The sequence below is a fragment of the Rhopilema esculentum genome, chromosome 14 (assembly GCF_057945365.1).
Source record: "Rhopilema esculentum isolate cy_ngs chromosome 14, ASM5794536v1, whole genome shotgun sequence".
Classification (NCBI taxonomy): domain Eukaryota; kingdom Metazoa; phylum Cnidaria; class Scyphozoa; order Rhizostomeae; family Rhizostomatidae; genus Rhopilema; species Rhopilema esculentum.
Window position 1 is genome coordinate 1,394,877 of NC_142828.1, and position 19,797 is coordinate 1,414,673.

The 19,797-nt window shown below is 35.9% G+C and overlaps 1 protein-coding gene across 1 annotated transcript; it reads left to right on the forward strand.

Annotated features, from left to right (window-relative positions):
- Positions 1–888: 888 nt before the first annotated feature.
- On the forward strand, positions 889–19,377 carry LOC135695862 (uncharacterized). The gene is made up of 21 exons (XM_065215055.2): positions 889–1,052; positions 3,900–4,008; positions 4,311–4,494; positions 5,066–5,175; positions 5,641–5,767; positions 7,769–7,862; positions 8,219–8,306; positions 8,889–8,935; positions 9,258–9,762; positions 10,139–10,198; positions 10,783–11,103; positions 11,313–11,440; positions 11,668–11,758; positions 12,541–12,563; positions 13,007–13,051; positions 14,812–14,866; positions 16,114–16,181; positions 16,634–16,679; positions 17,066–17,130; positions 17,827–17,898; positions 18,457–19,377. Exons 2-21 carry the CDS (start codon positions 3,909–3,911, stop codon positions 18,568–18,570), a joined length of 2,343 nt encoding a protein of 780 aa, XP_065071127.2. The 5' UTR covers positions 889–1,052; positions 3,900–3,908; the 3' UTR covers positions 18,571–19,377.
- The last annotated feature ends 420 nt before the right edge of the window (positions 19,378–19,797 follow it).

The following is a 19,797-nucleotide window of genomic DNA, read 5'->3' on the forward strand; positions in this document are numbered from 1 at the left end:
CATTTCCAAACAGATTTTACCAGCCTCATCAGTTGTTGGTTGGATTCATATTTTGCTAACTTATCCTCATGTCTTACTCAGTGAAGAAAACGTCAATGAAGAAATTCCTTGAATTTTAAAAAATAGCTCCCTCAAAAGACAAATCAGTTCTGGATGTTACATTCCCTGATCTCAGGAGGCGAAGATTAAATGTTGGTTAACCGCTATAAGTTGCTAACCCTTTTCAAACAGTAAACCTAAAATAGAACATAATTGACTCCAAGTTACAAAGCAATCCAAAGTTCTGAGCAGGGACAGGACAAGAAACTTCTCTTTGCCTCACCAGGAACAGAAACGTACAGAGCTGGGAACAGAATTCTGCTATGAAAATGAGCCCTGACCCCCTAACAGATCAATAAAATGAACAAGAATTGGAAGAAAGACACTGTGCTTTATGGAAAAGGGGGGAGGGGCGGGAGCAAGTGAAAACCATCGCTTTTATAGCTTAACAGAAACTTAAAATAACAACTAAGACATGCACAAAAGTACCTATTAACAAATGCTGATGCAGTCACAGTGCAATGATGCTATGATGCATCACGTGACATGTTGTACGAATGAAAACCTTATTTCGTAAGAGAGAACATTTCATTTAATCTATTTTCATTTTCATTTTTGAGCATGCTAGCCCAAATGTAAAAATTCAAGTTCAGCAACATTAAACACAAAGTTGAATCAAAGTCTAAAAACATCTTTGTGAAATTAGCTCTGATAAAATTGCATTCGATCACAATTTTCTAGCAAATTGATTCAAAACTTAGGACTGAGAAACCTCGTTATTCAAAATAAAACTACATGCGAACTGAATGTCGGGAAAGGTGGGTGAGGCTGAATCAATCAGCGCGCGGAGGGTCTGGGCGCCATTATGATTTGGAACGTTCGGAATTTGTTGACTTCCAAATGATACAGACAGTGAGTCAAAGCTTTGTTGATTGAAAAGTCGAGGTGGTAGAAGGCTTCTGGGCTGTTTGTTTAAAGAAAATAAAATCTGGGCACATTTTATTCGCTTAAAGGTAAGATATCCTCGATTTTTCTGTTATTATCCGTCTTAAACGACAGTTTAACTTGCCCTGCCTACCTAGGCCGCTTTATTTCCTTATTGTTGTTGATAAAGACGCGCACAATGACACGGTTTCTACCGAACTCAGGCCGTTAAGGTTCGCTAACAGTTTCTGGGATAGAATAAGAGTAAGCGAGGCAGTACCTTAGATGTTTGGTTTCGAAAGATTTTCAAATGTTTGGCGGAAGTGTGTGGTTGTAATGTGATGTGGTGAACCGTACAGACACCACGCTTCGACTCTGATTCCGCGCGTTATTATTCTCCAACTAATTTCTCTCGAAGGTTGAGATTGCTTGCAAAAAGCCCTTTAAATTATTCCAATATGAATTGATGAATTTATATAGTCACTTTTCAGAAGATATAGTCCTTCTACTTTTAACGATGGGTTATTGATGATAAAGCGAACATAGCCGGGTAACCCATAGCTTGATGGTTTTTTCCTAATATCTAGGCAGATTGTTTAAGGAAACAAGAAATAAGAAAATAAATCAATTTACGCTGACATTTACTTACCCCTAAGTTTACTCATTTTGTTGATGCACATGCATCAAAGGTGAAATTAATAGCCAAGTAAAGAGTTTAGTTAATAGCCAAGTAATTTCCCCCGGATATTGTACATCTGATCGTCCGATAAAGATTTTATGGTGAATAAAGAATTTTCAAAGAAGAATACAGAAGAAAATTTATATTTTGACTGGGAAAATAAATTTGTTTCCGTAGAATCAGAATTCATACAGCCTGTTACTTTTGCTGATTAATTAAAATCCATTATAACTTGAACGCAAGATATCTAAAAAGGGAAATGTTAGTGCAATGATTCTGTCATCATTGTTTTTGGTCATGTTTTTCCTGGTAGTATAAAAACAAAAACGCTTCAGTTTTTTGCTTCAGAAGTTTCATTAGGATTTCACTTAAAAACTGTGACCAGAAGAATGTTTTGTCAAATTGTCCCGATGCACTATATAGCCACCTGTATCCTAACCAAAACCTGCTAAGAAAAGATACATTCAAAGAGAAAAATAACATAGATGAGTCATTCATGAGAAGGCCATTGGTGCTAAAAGAAGCTGCTTCCTGAGTTTCAATAATATTTGAACTATATATGTAAAGATATTGTTCTGAATTTTTGTCCTGGCGCATATATACATTTATTTTTGCAAAAGAATGTTAAATCTTCTGTCAAATTAAAGCATGATTGTTGTGTAACAAGGTGATTAAGTCATTTTCCACAAATTTCCCCAGCAAATGATTTGATTAAGCTTTCAATAGAGAATTTATCTAGCTATCTCTGTTTTGACCTACACATAACATAACATGTGACCTACACATTCACAAATGCATAACATGTAGTCAAAAATGTTTTTCGAAATGTTCATCAACTGAAAAATGTCTTATTCTGTTTGCCTTGGAGGTTTGATCCCTCTCTGTACATGTGCTGTCTTCAGTTGTTTGCAAAGAAAATCATAATGGAATGAAGCTGAGTCCATTGGTTTGAGATCAGATTGTCTCAGGTTTTACCACAAACAAAACATATTAAAAACCTTGTCTAAAATTTCATTAAGCAGGATGCCAGGGTCTTTTGTTTGAGTAAATTTTTCCAGTAATCCCCTTTACTCTTTGATAGAAACTCACATCAACTTTTGCCTTTACTTTCTGCATGATTGCTCTCTTTTCTTGTTAATCTCACTGGGTTCAAATTGTTCAGAATAAATAACTGTTATGGTTGACTGTGCAACACAAACCAATATTGCTTGACAATCTTTAACTGTAAGCAGAACTTGTAGGGGAAAGGCATAGAATCTTGGATCTACATGGGGCACACTCCTACCAATAGCTTTTTGATATTTAAATATGCTGGTCCTGGTGCTAAGATCATGTAGTACTTCTAGTGCCAAGGATATCATTGTGCCCCTGCCCATAATCGAAATGCATGCACTATGCCCCTGAACTAGGGTGTTTTAAACCTGCTAACTATAGCAATGGTTGTATGTCTGCTATGCTAAGATGTGGTTTTGTCTGCTTGATTTAATATTCATAATATCTGTAAGCTAAGGTTATTGAATCTTTAATAAGACTTAATCCAAGTCCTTTTCTAATGCAAATAATGTATGTTTGAGAGTAATTGATTGAGGATTAGAGTAAGACCAACATGGCTACTTTAATGCCTGTTTTAAGATTTTAGCAAATATTGGAACAAAGTTTTCTTTGTATGAAAGTCCAAGCATTCTTTCTTGCTTTACGTGTTGGTTTTTTTTATGTTTAATGTGCTGCCCTGTTTATAAAGTATATATATAGAGTGTCAAGGGGCTACTTTTTAGATCAACAGAACGTTTTCAGATACTTAGAGTCCAGAAAAGTATTACTTTTTCTGCTCGCCAGTAGCTAAACTTATAAAACCTGCTTAAAAGGCAAGTGAAATAAGACATGGTTTGGTTAACAATGTTCTTTTTTCAATGGCTTGGATAGTTGTCCATGCACTCTTCAATTTTTCTTGCCTTAATTTGGACTTGAAAGCGTGAGTGTAGAAGCTGCTGGCATTGGTAGGCAGGGATTGCTGTTAGATGGATGGCTTAGCAGGTTATTATGGGTGTCTAATAATTGCACAATATTTAGGGATAAATTTTTGATCCCTGCTATCCCTTCCCCATTGTATTCCTCCCCCATTTGTAAACTAATGCTAAATGCTTGGAGATGCAACAAATTATCTTTTTTTGAGATTATTGCTCACTTAGTTCAGCACTATATTGGTCAGAATGTCTTTGCATCAAATGATACAAAAAGTATGTCTATTGTTCAATAGATTTGAAAAATGGATGACGTGTTTTGTGGGAAGTGCAACAAGATTTGTTATGGAGAAGTTCTCTTTGCAAGGGATGAATATTTTCACCAAGATTGCTTCAAATGCAAAGGTAAACTATTTGAAGTACTTTTATCTATTGTAAAGTCTGTGTTAACATAAATTTGAATAGAATCAATGTTTTATAATAGAATGGCTTTGGTTTGTGAAAGCTAACAACACAATAAGTCATGAGAAAATATTTGAACTAATCAACAATTTAACTTTTCACAAAGGCTAGCAGGAAGTCCACTGTGTTTATAGCATCACAACTTGAAAGCTATCCACACATGATCTCTGTATAACAGATTGCTATTCTACATTGCATTCAAGAACACTTTGAATCCTGTCAAATTTCTTCATGCTCCCATTTAGCTTGCTTGAAAGATCTGATGACCAATGGATTTTACAGTTATGAAAATGAGTTTTACTGTTCCCGTGACTACCAGAAGCTTTTTGGAGTGAAATGCACAGCTTGCGGGCAGTTCATCGAAGGTGATGCAGTCTCTGTCTACGATGACTCATTCCATGAATCATGTTTTGCTTGTGCCAGTTGCAAGTGAGTTTTCTTTTCTTTTTACAGGCCAAGAAGTATTTGCTTGAGTATCAAGTGATAAATAAGTCTTTGGAAAATACCATTACACAATTTTTTCATTTGCATTTTATACATGTCTATTAAATTTGCCTCTATCATTTCAAGTTTAATCACTTTTCTGAAATGATCCCAGTCTTGTTTCATGCTAAAATGTTCATAGTCTTAATAAGCTAGTCCTCATAGTTTCAATTTATGAAAGTATAATTTATGGATGCCCGGACACTATACTTCCAAGTGCTTTATCTGTCTCATTAGGTATGGGGCTGGAGTGATCTGGGTAAGTAGGGGCAAGTTGCTCAGGACTTTAAAGTCAGGCTCATTTGAAGTTATCTTGATTGAACAAGAAGGCTTCTTATAATGTGAAGATAAAATTGACGCAGAAATGATTTTGTACATAAATTTATAAGAGGACTTCACTCACAAGAAATCATCTCAAACTTCATAGATCAAAAGTATTATTAAATTTTATGTTTGTAAAATCTGCATTGCCTAGTCAATTTTGAAGTATGGGTAGTAATTTCGCTTTTTATCCTAGCAATGCATTTGCCCCTGGTGCTAAGGTTAACATGCAAGGAGATGACTATCTTTGTGACAATTGTTTGCCAGGAAGCCCAAAGGACCAGCCATCACCTGGTGCAGAAGGAGGTTGGTGACAATTTTGGCTTGTAAAGACAACAAGTATTCAAAAAGAGAATATTTGAATTATTGCTTTTAATTTTAAAAGTATTTATCATTAATTTTTTAGTAGAAGGATGGATGGCCCAAACTATAAATGAAAGATTATAGATGACAATGACATGACTTCAAGATGAGGAGTCAAGTCTTGATATATAATGTTTTATTAGACTTTGGAATAGCATCATTAACTCAAAAAGTATTTTCTAAAACTTTTTCTTGAATTGTTGATAAACCCCTTTCTTATATACCCCCTCTGGAACCTCAAATTTTATAGAGGTTTACTGTTTATATAGAAAACCCTAGTAGCAACAACCCTTGCTATATCGTATATGGAAATTTTTTTATCAATTTGATAATTTTTGCTTGATCACCACATTAAGCGTAAAATTCAGAGTAGCTTTAAGTAATTTAATCCTTTGAATTTCATTTTAGCTTGCGCTGGTTGTGGCAATGAAATAAAGACTGGCCAGGCATTATTGGCATTGGATAGCCAGTGGCATCTTTGGTGCTTTACATGCAATAAATGTGGATGCCTCTTGTCTGGAGAGTATATGGGCAGGTAATAATTTTATATACTTTAAGCAGTTAGCTTCTCAAGGTTTTACCAGGGTGAGGGCTCTGCTTAGTATTGTTCAAGCAGAAAAGATAAAACGTTGCCTAATCTAGCCATGGTACAAAGTGATCTATTTATTGATTGCTTAATGTCTAGTTATGGAGGTTTATTTCTACGCTTTCGCTGCAGGTACCCAGACACTTGAAACTGCATATGCTAAACATGTTGTGAATGTCATATTTCCATATATCTTGACTGCAGGGGCGTGTGAATGAAAGCATGACAGGAAATTGAACATAAAGACTATCTGTGTTTTATACCTGTGTATATGTGTTTGCAGGGATTTTTTTCGGTGTTACGAGTCCATAATATTAGCTGCTAAAAATGCGAATTGTTTGCAAGTGTTATAACATTCCTGCATTGCCTTTGATGGTGATTGTTACCAGCTCGGAATGATGCACAAGTACTTGTGATGGCCTATTGTGTAATGTGTTGATGGCTGCTCGGATTTGTTTGTGAAACGTGCTTTTTTGTTACAAGCAATTATGGCGTTAGAATTTTCACACACATCACATTTCGGTGACTTCAGCATTTTATTTTTCAATTGTTATCCCACAACTTCTGGCTTAAATCCTGATTTCATCTAGAGCAATTATCCCATTTTGTCGGTACAAGAGAAATTTTCGATTTTTCCAGCTTTCTTCCAAAAATGTTTGGCTGTAATGCATGGGTCAAGCTAGGGTGCATGAATCATGGTACATGGCTGGACGTGATATTTTGAACTTAATCCAACTTAAACCTTGCAAGATGCTTTGTAAACGTTGGACGAGAAACCCCTTGAAATTCTCATCATTAGTAATCTTTGAGCCGAAAGTTGGCAGTCATTGCTTTCCATTTATTGCAGTGTTCTGATTTCCTTTTCGCTTTGCCATACCTGATGATCTATTCCCAAGGTTTTTGCCTTCTTTTCCCTTTAGTGCAACGTTTGTTGGCCAGCTCTCTAGATGAGCCTCATCCTATGGTAGATTTATTTGTTCGTGACATGTTCGGCCCAGCTCACTTTCAGAACGCATCTTTAGCACCACGTGTCAAACGACTTAACCTTTCTCTTCACCGTTTCATTCTACAGTCATTTTTCAATTTCTATCGATAAATTGTAGGTTCATAACATCACCTTGCGGTGATCATAGCTTTATTAGAACAGTCCGTCATTGTTGTGATGGGAATTCTGGCTGAAGCCTCTAGAACATGTCTTTACTCGCTATCTGGGACTTTTGATTCATTCAATGTTTTTGAAGAAGACGGTTTTTTGCGAAGATGGAACAGTATTCTATATTTCATAATTTTTAACTTCGACCCAAAAGCTCTTTTCCCAAAAGTGCCTCTTCTGATGTCTTTCTAGCAATTTCCTTACAAGTCCCTTTTCTTTAAGTGTTCGTGAGCACCCATGTATAGAATGCATTTGTCTCAGGAAGTATACAGGTTGTGATTACAAAGGATAAAAACACACAGACTTACCGCGATCTTGGCTAAGGACGACTATCTTAAGACTTGTTCCGGTATCTGGGACAGAACAGTCGCCACATATATTCATAACACTTAAAAGACTGACCATTGTCACCTAATCCCGGGAAGAGTCTGGTGCCTGCAAAGCGGGATGGTTTTCTCTATGCAACCTTCCGCTGAAAAAGAAGCGCTTTCTTAATTTAGCCTAAATGAGCAGTTTTCAGAAGATTGAGTGACTGTTGTTAGCAGGGCTTTCATTTTATCTTTTTTTTTGGTAGATTTGCCCATTTTTTCCATCTTGTTCTTTCGGACCCTTATTTTGACGTCTTTTACTCTGAGGAGTGTAGACGAAAAAGCTCTTGTTTGCTTTGTTGAAAACCAATTTCGAGATCTGCACCGCCAAAATATTGTTATAAGAAAATTTCATCTGTTTGCCACGAGTGACCGCAACAGAACTTTGCTTGTTCATTCCTCATCGACAGCCTTTGTTTTTGCTTTCAGGGATGGCGTACCATTCTGCGAGAAGGATTACCAAGATGAATTTGGCGTTTCTTGTGCTGGATGCGGTGGGTACATCACAGGAAAGGTTTTGCAGGTTAGTTTATTTACCCCCAATTGTTTATATTCTACTGATTTTAACAAAGTCGTTACAAATAGAAAAGAGGCGTCTGGCTTTAGACATGTCCATATGAACCATTCCAGGAAATTTGAATGTCTATGAAGTAGATTTGAATTTGCTGCCACGTAGAATTAACTTGTCAAGTACAGAAGCCTGTTAAACCATTTATTTCAAAGGTGCAAGTAGTATTATCGTTATATGACTGACAAACATGTCTCTAAAAGGAACAAGATTTTTAGAGAGACACTTTTTTGCAACTAAAGTCACTGTAAATGATGTCATTTTTCATTTGAAGTTTGGATTCGTTTAAGATCTTTATTTTTATCGTTTAGGCTGGTGAAAAGCACTACCACCCACAGTGTTCCCGTTGCGCGAAATGCGGACAAATTTTTGGCGAGGGAGAAGAAATGTATCTTCAAGGTATTCTTTTCTATGTTCGGCTGTTGCGGCGCAGTAAATCCCCGCTTTAAAGAAACTCAAGTTTTCATATCATGCTTTCTAGTTTCTTTTTATGCAAGGAAATATTCTTAAATGAGGCTGGCTGATTTCTCATCTGTTCATTTAGAAACTCTTTTTTACATAATGCTTTCTTTTTAAAATGGCATCTTTGAATTCAAGGATCTTGCTACATAGTTAACAAGTGTACCCTAAGAAATGAAAAGGGACAAATTAAGTATTGAATATTTCATAGATTATGTATATATATATTTGTCATTTATCTTATGGACTGAACAAAATGTAAACTACAATATGTTGGCAAATCAGAGACACAAATGAATCTACGCATTAACAACCACCGCAACGATGCTACTAAACTACTAAAGTATTTTTTACTAGTGTACATGTCTTCACGCATAAGTTCACTTTATACATATATATCTATTAAGGAATTGGGAAAAACCACGCTGCCTAGTTTCTAATAAAGGAGTAGATATTCTTTATGAGCGCAAGCTACAGTTTCTTAAATGTCCAGGTTTTGAAATCAATCGTATTTGGTTGTAGGGTCAGATATTTGGCACCCTGAATGCAGTGACGAGTATCAAAGAGAGGTATTTCATAATTACTTCTGATTTCATAATTACTTCTGATTTCATAATTACTGATAGGGACCGCGGAGTATATTGTAGATTTGGGGAGGGGGCTAAAAGGTTTTTTTGGGGGGCTGATCATGCAGAAGACCAAAAGGAAAGTTGTTTTTGTATTGTTCTCATTACAGCTTTGAATATTATTTGAGTGTTTATGCCTACGGCAACCCCTCCCCGCTTCGGCGGTCCCAGGTGTCTGATCAAGCATCTCTCGTCGAAAGCTATTTTAGCCCTTTGGTTTATATCTTTGAAATTACCATCACAACCATTGCCTTTCATCTCGCAGGAGGAAGAAAATGAGCGACTGGCATATGAAAGGGAACAAGAGGAGCTCGCGAAGCAACAAAGAGAGAAAGAAGAACGAGAGAAGTCCGAACGTGAAATAATTGAGAGAGAACGTGCTGAAAAAGAGAGAGCTGAACGTGAGAAAGCAGAACACGAGAGAGCTGAAAGAGAACGTGTTGAACGCGAGAGGGCTGAAAGGGAACGAGTCGAACGTGAAAGAGCCGAAAAAGCCCGTGTCGAACGCGAGAGAGCTGAAAGAGAGCGTGCCGAACGCGAGAGAGCTGAAAGGGAACGTGTAGAACGCGAGAGGGCTGAAAGAGAGCGTGTCGAACGCGAGAGAGCTGAAAGAGAGCGTGTCGAACGCGAGAGAGCTGAAAGAGAGCGTGCCGAACACGAGAGGGCTGAAAGAGAGCGTGTTGAACGCGAGAGAGCTGAAAGGGAACGAGCTGAAAGAGCAAGAGAAGAAGAAAGACGTGCGAAATCAACATCACCTGAAATGCAAAGAGGTTTGTTTTGTTCGTAGAAAAGCAGTTTTTACTTCTATCCTCGCATTATGCTTGCTTTTAAATATTTTTTCTGCTTTTTTAAAATGAATGGAAAACGGGAAGTTTTGGTATTAGAACTTGTTCTTCACTTTGTGGTTTAGTTATTGCTTATCATACAACTTGCTAGCATGACATTGCATTGTTTGTAAAGGAGAGAGATAACCACCGGACGGTCGATCTCATTACTGTCACGGCTGTTTCTCTGGTTTTTAACTCCGTGTCATTAAAGAAGTTGAATTGCTAGAACCGATTATTTTATATATTTACTTGTGTCTAAATTTAATCATGAAATCAGTGAAATACTACTGCATTTTGATAGAATTTTTGTTTGGTTTAGAATCGCCGAGAGAAAACTCGCTTCGAAGTGCGTCCCCTGCAGATACCCTTGCTTATTCAGGTGACCTAATGCTACACAGATTCTCTTTGCTTCTTTCCTTCTAGGGAGACAGGAATTGAAATGATCAAATCAAATTATGTTTTATATATGAACAGATTAAAATCAAAGAATAATATGCCTGTTGTAAGATCAATTGGCCTCACAACTCAATTGCACCACAGTTCCTTGATTGGAGTATTTATCACAACTAATAGCGTAGTATGAATTTAGATAATGATAAACTGTAGCTTTTATTGAGTGTTCCTTTAATCAAAAAGAATTTTTTCTTCTCTTCGCCAAATATTTCCCTTAAGTAAGATAATTTTCTAGGATCAAAAATTTTCTTGTGCCAGTGACTCTATCGTTGAATGCATTTTCCTTCGCTTCCCTCCCTATCCAAAATCGTACTTTTTAATAAACCACCTTTTCTCATGTTTGTTGAAATGATTTTTTATTCTTCAAAGATGCTACCATCAAGTGCAGCTAGCGATTAATCGTATTTCAGCTTCCCTGACTTGCTATGCAATTTCTCCCATTTTGAACAAGCAAAAAACCAAACAGACATCCTTTGAGATTTAACAAATGCTTCTTTTTGTGAATTGCAGCCAAACCATTCGGGACTCAAAAGACAATGCCATCCTCGATATCAATCAATTTCAAGCCGAGAACTACCGATTCTACTGCTGGTAAATGGAAACCCCCGGAAACGAAGTCATTTGAGCCGCCGAAAACAACGCCAACTTATCGCCCGTCGCAGTATTCCCGAATGGAAGTCAAAACAATGACAACAACAACAACAACAAGAAGGACAGAATCCAAAAGCGACGAATCTGAAAGAAGTCTGTCTCCACCCGCAAGCAAAGAAAATGCGCAGCCCCCCGTCGTGAATGGATTTCAAAAAGCATCCTCGTTTAGCAGCGATGAAGGTAGGGGGCTCATGCGATTTTATTTGATTTTAGTAATTTTTAGTCTATAATTATTAATCATGTTGCTCCTTATGCAACTTAAAGTGTCTAAAACGGAGTAACATAGCCCGTAAATGTTGCACTATTTGTTGATCATTCTCTCCTTTTCCATTTTCCAAACATCATTTATCTGATCCATATCTTCTAATTAAGTGTTGTTTTGCTTTCAGGTGGACCTGCCCGACCTCCCCCTCCGCCAACTAGAGGCTCAAGTCAAAATTGGAAGTCAAGAATTTCAACGACCTCGTATTCTGTAAAAAGAGCCACAAGCCCACCTACATCAGAGGAATCTCCTCGGGTGAGTAATCCCTTTTTTCAGCACACGTTGACAAGCGAAAAGTTTTTAAAGTCAGGTTCAACTCTAGCAGATGCAGAGCTGTTTGTTTGCTATTTGTACTGTAGAATTTATAAACCAATGTATCACGTTTGTGTTATTTTGTTAAGGTATGGATTAAGTCAAGGATGTTGTTTTGAATTTCAAATAGATATTCATCCAGTCACTTACTGTTTTGTTTTCTTTCAAAGGAACACTCTTTTGCCCCTGTGGATGCCGAAATCGATGTTAGATCTGCAAATAGGCCATTGAGCTACATCGAGTCTGCTTCCAAACGAGACGGTAAGACTTCCTTTAGCAAATTTTTGTTTCTTTTTACTCTTTGATCATTTGAATAAGTTGAAGATCGTGGATCTTGTTTGTTTTTATTACAATTAATTTATCACCATGAGTAACGCGCAGATCACACAAGCATCTCCGTGCATTGTTCAAAACAGATGCATGCTTGTGAGATCTCAATTGTGTTAAAAATAATTTCTGTTTCACATTTGGCCATGAAACCATTGATGCTTGAATTGATATCATGTTTTAAAGTAGAGTGAACTGAACAAAACCATTTATAATCTTGAGCTACATACTAAGTAATATTAGAGATAAAGAACATATGCTGATGGTTGTAATAGTTAGTTATATTGAGTTGATAGTCCAGAAAGTAGCACGGCCTACAAAACGATTGGAAAAATTTAAAACTAAGAAGGTCGAAACTCTCAAACTTAGTTTCAAGTTAACTAATGTGTCCAAATGAAATCTTGAGAGCTAATGGAGCTGTTTACTTCTGTGCAATTTTGATCGGTTCTGTAAATGAATGGCATGCCTCGTTTTGTCTAGCGTACTGGAATGCCTCGTTGATTTCGAGTATCCTTCTATATTGTCAGCTCTTCCCTTTCACCCTTAAACATTTCCTTTAATCTTAGCAAACATTCTTCCACTAGACATTAAATTATATAATGCAGTTTTAAAGTTTATTGGCATGTTGACAGATGCAAATATAAGAATATTGTTTAAGGTAAATTTGCAAATTCTTTATTTTTCAAGATTTTGATTCGTGGCTTTTATTGTTTTAGATTCCAGAGTAGAACCACCAAAGGTATCTTATTTGTTTACGTTTCATTTTCTATATATTTTACTTAAAAGAAAACTGAAAAGAAATATTGAGGTTTATCTAAAGTCAAAGAAAACAATTAAGTTTCAGCAGCATGATTTGAAAATTGCAGTGTTGAAAAATGCAGTGTTGAAGAAAATCGAAACAAAAGCAATATGGAGAATTGTTCCCCATTGCCTGTCATCTGGACGACGATCTTACATTTTAAAAAGATGTCTTGTTGGATCAAAGTAAATGTTGATCTGGTAGATGTTATCAAATCTTCACCGTACTACATTCTTAATACGCAACGACTTGAAATGAAATGACTTTTTCTTTGGCACCCCTTATGTATTTTCTACTGTTTCATTTGTTTTCTAAACCATTTGCATCGTTTTTACTATCCCATCCAACATACCTGTTAATTTGCTTCTCTTTTTTTAACTCAGCAATCAGTAAGCGTGACAAGTGTTTCCAAGACAACCGATGATGCAGTGAGTTTCAATATAAGTTCTAGTCACAAAATCTTTATTAGCAGACCTGATTTTAATATTTTCTGTGTTATGACGATCTCCCGACCGGTCAACAACTCGAAAAGAAAACCGAATTCTAGACTCACTGTCAATTTTTGGTTAATTTTCAAGATTTTGTTCTACACTTACTGTTCAATAAGTATTGGGACACAAATTCAATAAAATTCAATAAAAGAACTATGGCGTTGCGCTATTCGGGTTTGCAGCGGAACCTTATTCAGATACGCGCAGTATTTTTCTCAAATAATCTAGACCTATGTATCCAAAAATGTGGTTAAAAGTTGAATAAACTTTTGAATCATAACTTCAACCATTGGATTCCTACAATTTTGCCTATGAATAATAGCAAAATCTACAAAAGAGTTGCATGGCCTAAAAATGGCAAACTCACACGGCCTTGGCAATCTATTAGCAATGTCCAAACGAAATCAAATTTTTCGATTCACATTTGCAAACAAAGAAATTTACAAGAAAATTACTGAATCAAACTATTAAGTCTCAATAAAGTTTACTGAATCAACAAAAACGTTACAGTTTTATGAAATTATTGAAATTTCTCAAGTTACTTTAAAAATACATAAGGCTAAAGGAAAAGCCACAGTACTCGTCGGCGACGATTAATTTTGCTTTGAAAGAGCATTTTCTTCTTAAGAAGCCGCAAAATTTGTATTTCTTATCATTTCTAAGGCCACGTTTTTGCTTCTGTTCCTAAATTTAGCTGTTTACGCAAAAATATACTGTCTGGTGAGGATTCGAACCTATTACTTCGCAGCTCTCTCAAACTTCTTCGGTCTGCCAACCCTTGGTGAATTTTTTACTCACCAAGGGTTGGCAGACCGTCTTAAGGCCTATAGAATTTTTAAGGTTGATCCTTTTTTAATTGTTTGGCGTACATAAAAGGCTTTGAAACATCAACAATGTCTACAAAATTTCATGGAAATAGCTGTCGTACTTTTTTAAAGAAGAAGATTTTTAAGAAGTCCTTCCCAATTTTTTGCATAAAATGTTTTCGAAGTTTGTCCCGATACTTTTTGAACGTAAGTGTATAGTTTATTCCAAGGAATGAATGGATATCCTTAGGCTTTCACACTAGGCCCTTTGGCAAGTGCTAAATGTTTTCCACAACTATTTTTACATAGTCATTACAATGATGTGATTTCATGCAGAATTTGTTCAAAGGTGTAAACTCTACATAAATAATTTAAATCTTCTCGATTCTTGAAGTATGCTGTCATATGTAGCTTACCAGTTACTTCTTACCCTTTTTGATACGCAGTTTGACAAGAGAATTCAGAAAAATGTAACTGATTCGATACAATAAACAAAATGGCGAACTAATTTGATATCTTAATATAGATTGATGCAAAAAATTGATCAAAAGTATTTCAGTTATTAGAAAAAGTTTGGCGCTAGAAACAACTCAATTAATTTTTAATATATAGCAAAGGATTTGATGATAAAGGATAACATAAAAAACCCTTTGCACACACGAATACTCTTTGCACACACATAGCTCCAACAAAATTTGACAATCATCCAATTATTAACAAACAATAAAAGAAGTATGTCTGTTCAGGAAGCCTTCCCATCATTCCGTGCCTTTTTATGTCTGCACTTTGTCACGTCATCAAAGACAGGTCTTAGCTATTTAAGTACCTCCAAATCTCCACTGTAACGGCATGTATAAGAGTACCCTTCTAAAAACAGGCTTTATTCTGCAGGTCCCGAGTGCCATATACAGACGTCTACCTAACAGAGACAGAGATGCCATGAGAGGTATTTGATGCACTTCATTTTGTACAAAGGCTAGCTAGCTCTTTAGTTATGTCCAGGCGCTGTTCTACTAAACATTGATTGCAGTTTTCTCTGCTACTTTGTACAGACATCCTTAATTTCGAACGACCTGTCTTTTGTCACGAGTCCCCCCGTGACGGCACATTTTTTCTTCGGCCTATTGCCTTCATCGTGTTATTTTCTAAGTTTTGTTTTGTATAATCATAAAATGAAAACATGACAGAATCAGAATGCAAAAATACATGTCAAAAATAATACCTTTGTAGTTTAGGCGGATTCAAACTATTATGTGCACTTGCTACATAAATATTTCTAAATCATCCGACCAGATGCTAGGTGTATAATTTGCCGATCTGGTATATACCTAGAGATTTCAAAACAAGAATTGAGAGCATACATAGCAGCTAATGAGGATCAAGTTGTGTGTCAAAAAATCCATCTTTAATTACGGATATAATTATCGAATATACGGATATAGGTTTGTAGATTGACAGATGTTGTTGTTGTAGTTGTCCTTCAGGTCGTTCGACCCCTGGTGATGTTATGAACCTGACGTCTCCATTCAGCTCTATTTTTAGTGTCTTTGTTGAGCTGATAAACATTTCTTGTTGTCATCGTTTTAATGTTGTCAAACCACTTTGTTGCAGGTCTTCCTCTACATCTTTTCCCTTCAATTTTTCGTTGCATTATCAGTTTTTCTGAACTGTTGTCTGCTCTATTTATGTGGCCATAATAGGTTAATTGCCTCTTTTTGATGGTGTTGAATAATGATCTTTCTGTAGGTATTGATATATAAAGTGGTCAAGCAGTAAATCGTATCTTTCACAGATTATGTTCGTATTACGTACTGTGAACGTGGGCTCTGGGAGGGTCAACAAAGTAGACAAGCTCAGAAGGTGGCAATCTCTGTCGGCTGAATATCCAATGAAATTAGTCGAAACTTTGTCTAATAATGCAGCCTAGAAACATTATTTTGTAATCGAAAGAAAACCAGTTGCAAACCAAGGAAAGCTTCCGTATGTGGCTTCCATTAAAGCAAAGATCTTGTGCAATATAATGTGTTACTTTCTTCTCCTGAAGTTTAATTAGTTTTTTTCTTTAAAGGTTTATATATTTTGCATTTTCAGTCTCTTTAATCTTTTGTCATTCATTTTTCGAACTCCATATTAATATGATATAATATCATGCTGATAGTTCTGACGAAATTTCTTATTGTATTTCTTCTTTAGAAAACCGAAAATCTTTACCAGCAATGCCAGATTACACAGCAATGCCAGATTACACCGAGGGTTACGAGGTCAGTCGCGTCATGCTTTCATTTTTAATTTATTTGCAGTTTGTCTTGTAGTCTGAGGTGATGACCAACCCAAACGCGGTTCTAGACTTGACTGCAGTGCCATTGGCTGATTTGATTCCAGTGTTTTTTGTTGAGACACTTCTGATTAAATCCCGCTTGTATCTTAATTATTAATTACGTTTTGTACTTATGACCATTTCCCGCCCGTCTGTAAAGGCAATCGACTGACACTCAAATGGTTTAAGCAATCTGTCATTCAACTATTGACCAATAAATGAATTCGTCAGTTATATTACGCTTATTGATTGGCCAATTTGATTGATTGACTGACTGGTATGACAGATTGATTGATTGGTATGTAATGATTGATTGACTGACAGATTGACAGATGCCTCAAGCCGTTTAAGTATCCGTAGATTGCCTATAATTTGGTTCATTTGTTTCGATTTTAGAGCGTCCAAATGAGAGACAACGGAATGTCTAGGAATCAAACGAATGGTAAATACAGCCCTCACAATCTCTTAGGACCTCAGTGTTTCACATCTAAGGATCTTTAATTCATTTTTACTTAATATATCTCGGTTTTAATAGAGTCTGTATTAAATTCAGTGGCAAAGGAAGATTAATAGAATGTTCTTGGCAGCAAAAGCAAAGTATGACAACTTTATACTTGTGTTAGTGTCATGGAAGATGAACTTATTTCTGGAAATAATTTAGTTTGATTTTAGTTCAATAGTTCTAGATCTTGCGTATATTATTTTCAAATACCTCGCAAATATGGGAATTTTTGTCCGGGATTTTTAGGGCCTAAAGGCATTTGTCTATTCTGCCTTCAGTAATATGACATCTTCTTGTTATTTAATGTTTCACATTTCTTTTATAAGCACACCATCGACGCTCATTGCCATCGCTTGATAAGTACGAAAACCAGGAAATTAAAGCATCAACGGTAAAGCATCAATTGTTTCCTTCCTACTTTTTGTTTGAAAACAGTTTATTGAAGCTATATTTTATACATGGTTATTTTAGCATTCATAATGTTGTTTTAAATGGACCAACTAAAGTAGCAAATTTCTATAATGCGCAGATCCTTCGGTTTTTAAATTCTATTTTACTGCTCCTTTAGCAATGTAGTTTTTGCGGATTAATTAAAAAAATAGAACTAATAAACAACTCCAAATTCAAATTTTAACAACTGGTGTATCACTTATTGTTTTAATTTCACATACCAAAGTTGAGAAACTCTACTCTGGCATCAATACTCCTTGTGTCAGCGGTTAATTACTGAATATATGCGCTGCCTATCATGAATGTGCTCCTTCGTCGATTCGCAAAGGTTCTTAAGTGATGACGTCACAAAAGTATCTTTTAGAATTGTTTGAGTTTGGCTCTAATATCTTGAAAGAGCTTCATGAAATACCAATATCTCACCTGATTTATGACTTATTTATTGATTTTGCATGTTTAGAAGTATTTAATGGTGTTCTTATATTTTATGTGATCCAAACTCGAAAATTCCAAAAATAGTTTTTTTGTGACGTCTCGCGTAAGAACTCTATTTGTTTTCTTGGTGTTTGTTGTATGACAGAATGTAATGCTTCTTACTATCCTAGCCACGTTTTTTATTGGTGTCTTTGTTTCTCAGACCTATCCTTACGATGTTTTAAAAAGCAGTAATTATAAAATGCCGAAGGAAATTGACAGATCACGTCGGGAGGTGAGCCAACAAATCCTTGAATCGGGACGACTGCATTTTAGCGACCCACTTTTTGTTTTCTAGCGCCTTGAATCACTTCTTTGTTGAATGTAAACCACTTTTTATAGACCGTTTTCTGTGATCCAAATCTTTGAATACTGTTTGTAAGACACAATTTTCAGTTTTATGCAACAATAATATTGCATATGGCATTCACATTTCAATTATAGATTAACTTGGTATAGTTTTTATAAGTTTATGTTAATTAGTTATGCTAATTTGTTTGAAGTCGACGACGTTGTTTGGGTTAGATGGATCTTATTTGAAGTCGAAAGGCTTATTTGAAGGCGATTATCACAGCTGAAGGTGAAGCCAATATGGTAGACCTTTTATCCGATAGGTATATATTTTAAACTATGAAATTGCGTTTTAAACCGATAGGTTTGTGTTTGGAATCGATCAAGTTTGATTTTGCCAGACGGGACTGTGTTTATGTCTTAGTTGCTTTTCGATGATTTGTTGAGAACAGAAATGGTAGACGAATTTGTTTTGAGTGATGTTCATACGTTTGTTTATCAGGCCTACCTGACAGATGAAGATTTCGTGGGTCTGTTCAAAGTCGACCGAGAAGAGTTCTACAAGATGCCTGCCTGGAAGCAACGCGACATGAAGAAGAGAGTCTCATTGTTCTGAAGAAACAATGTACATCATAATCATCATCACCTAGCATTGCACGATTGTAGTTTTAACTGTCAGATTAACCAAATGAATTTGCAATTGAAATATGACTGCGCTTTTAGACCAGATTTTGAATAGGGTGGGGTTTGAAGCTGAGGGGTTAATGCACTTGATATCTACTTTAATATTAGCATTGTTTTACCATCTATTAGGCAAACGTTTTGGCTAGGAAGATGACCGATTCCACGACTCGGTTGGCTCATTCAACCATTATAATTCATTTCTTACTTTCCACCTTGTCTTCGTTTGTTTTTCTTATTCTCAGTCTTTGAGCAGTAATAAAAAGGCTCAAGACTTGAGTTTTTCATTGTCTATTGTTTTTCATGTACCGAAAATTCCGTTGAGGCAAATTATACTGTCCTCATGTTAATTGCTACAAAAATAAAAGTAGAACTATTTAGAGGAGTTTTATCGTTTTTATCAATTCAATCTTCAAATCCTGATCTGACCCAACTCCTACGTGTTTCGCGTCATTCGTATAGCACCAATATTCTAGCATTCTGTTTTGTATACTTTTCACGAGTTTGGTATAAAGTTTGGTAAATTTGGCCACATAGGCACTGTGTCGTTTTATGTCTATTTAAATGAAGGATTTTTTAACAGGACTTATTCTCGTTGTAGTTTTCGTAGCTTGTTTTTGGTAGAAGCTGCATAAAAAGCAAAGCAACGATAGTGCCAGCTATAAAATCCCAGGCGTCATGTATTAGCTTAATCATTTTATCATCATTAATCGTTTCGTTATCAAACAATTTATCATATGCAGTCATTTGTTTTCTTTGTTCATTTATTGAATTATGTAATGTCTGTGTCCTTCTTATCTCCAATTCTTCCTCGAGGCAAATAGCTATACGATAAAGTAATTTCTTGCTTTCTAACTAAACTGTGACATTCTTCTAGCAACGAATTGTACACCTAAATGGAACAATTCGAGCGTTGGTTTTATGTTCGTTGGCTTTGATATTTGAGTGTTCTTAAAACCTCAACCTTTAACAACCATACCAATATTGGAGATAAGAGGAATAACAACAAAGAGATTTGGTATGTCTGTGACAAAACTAGATGTAGGTTTAGTTTTTATTATCTTATCTAACAGCTAATGCACAGCCTGTACATAAATCCATTTTTAGAATTTTTACTACACTTGGAACCGGAAAGTGCGTCGTGAATTTCCTCTGAATGTAG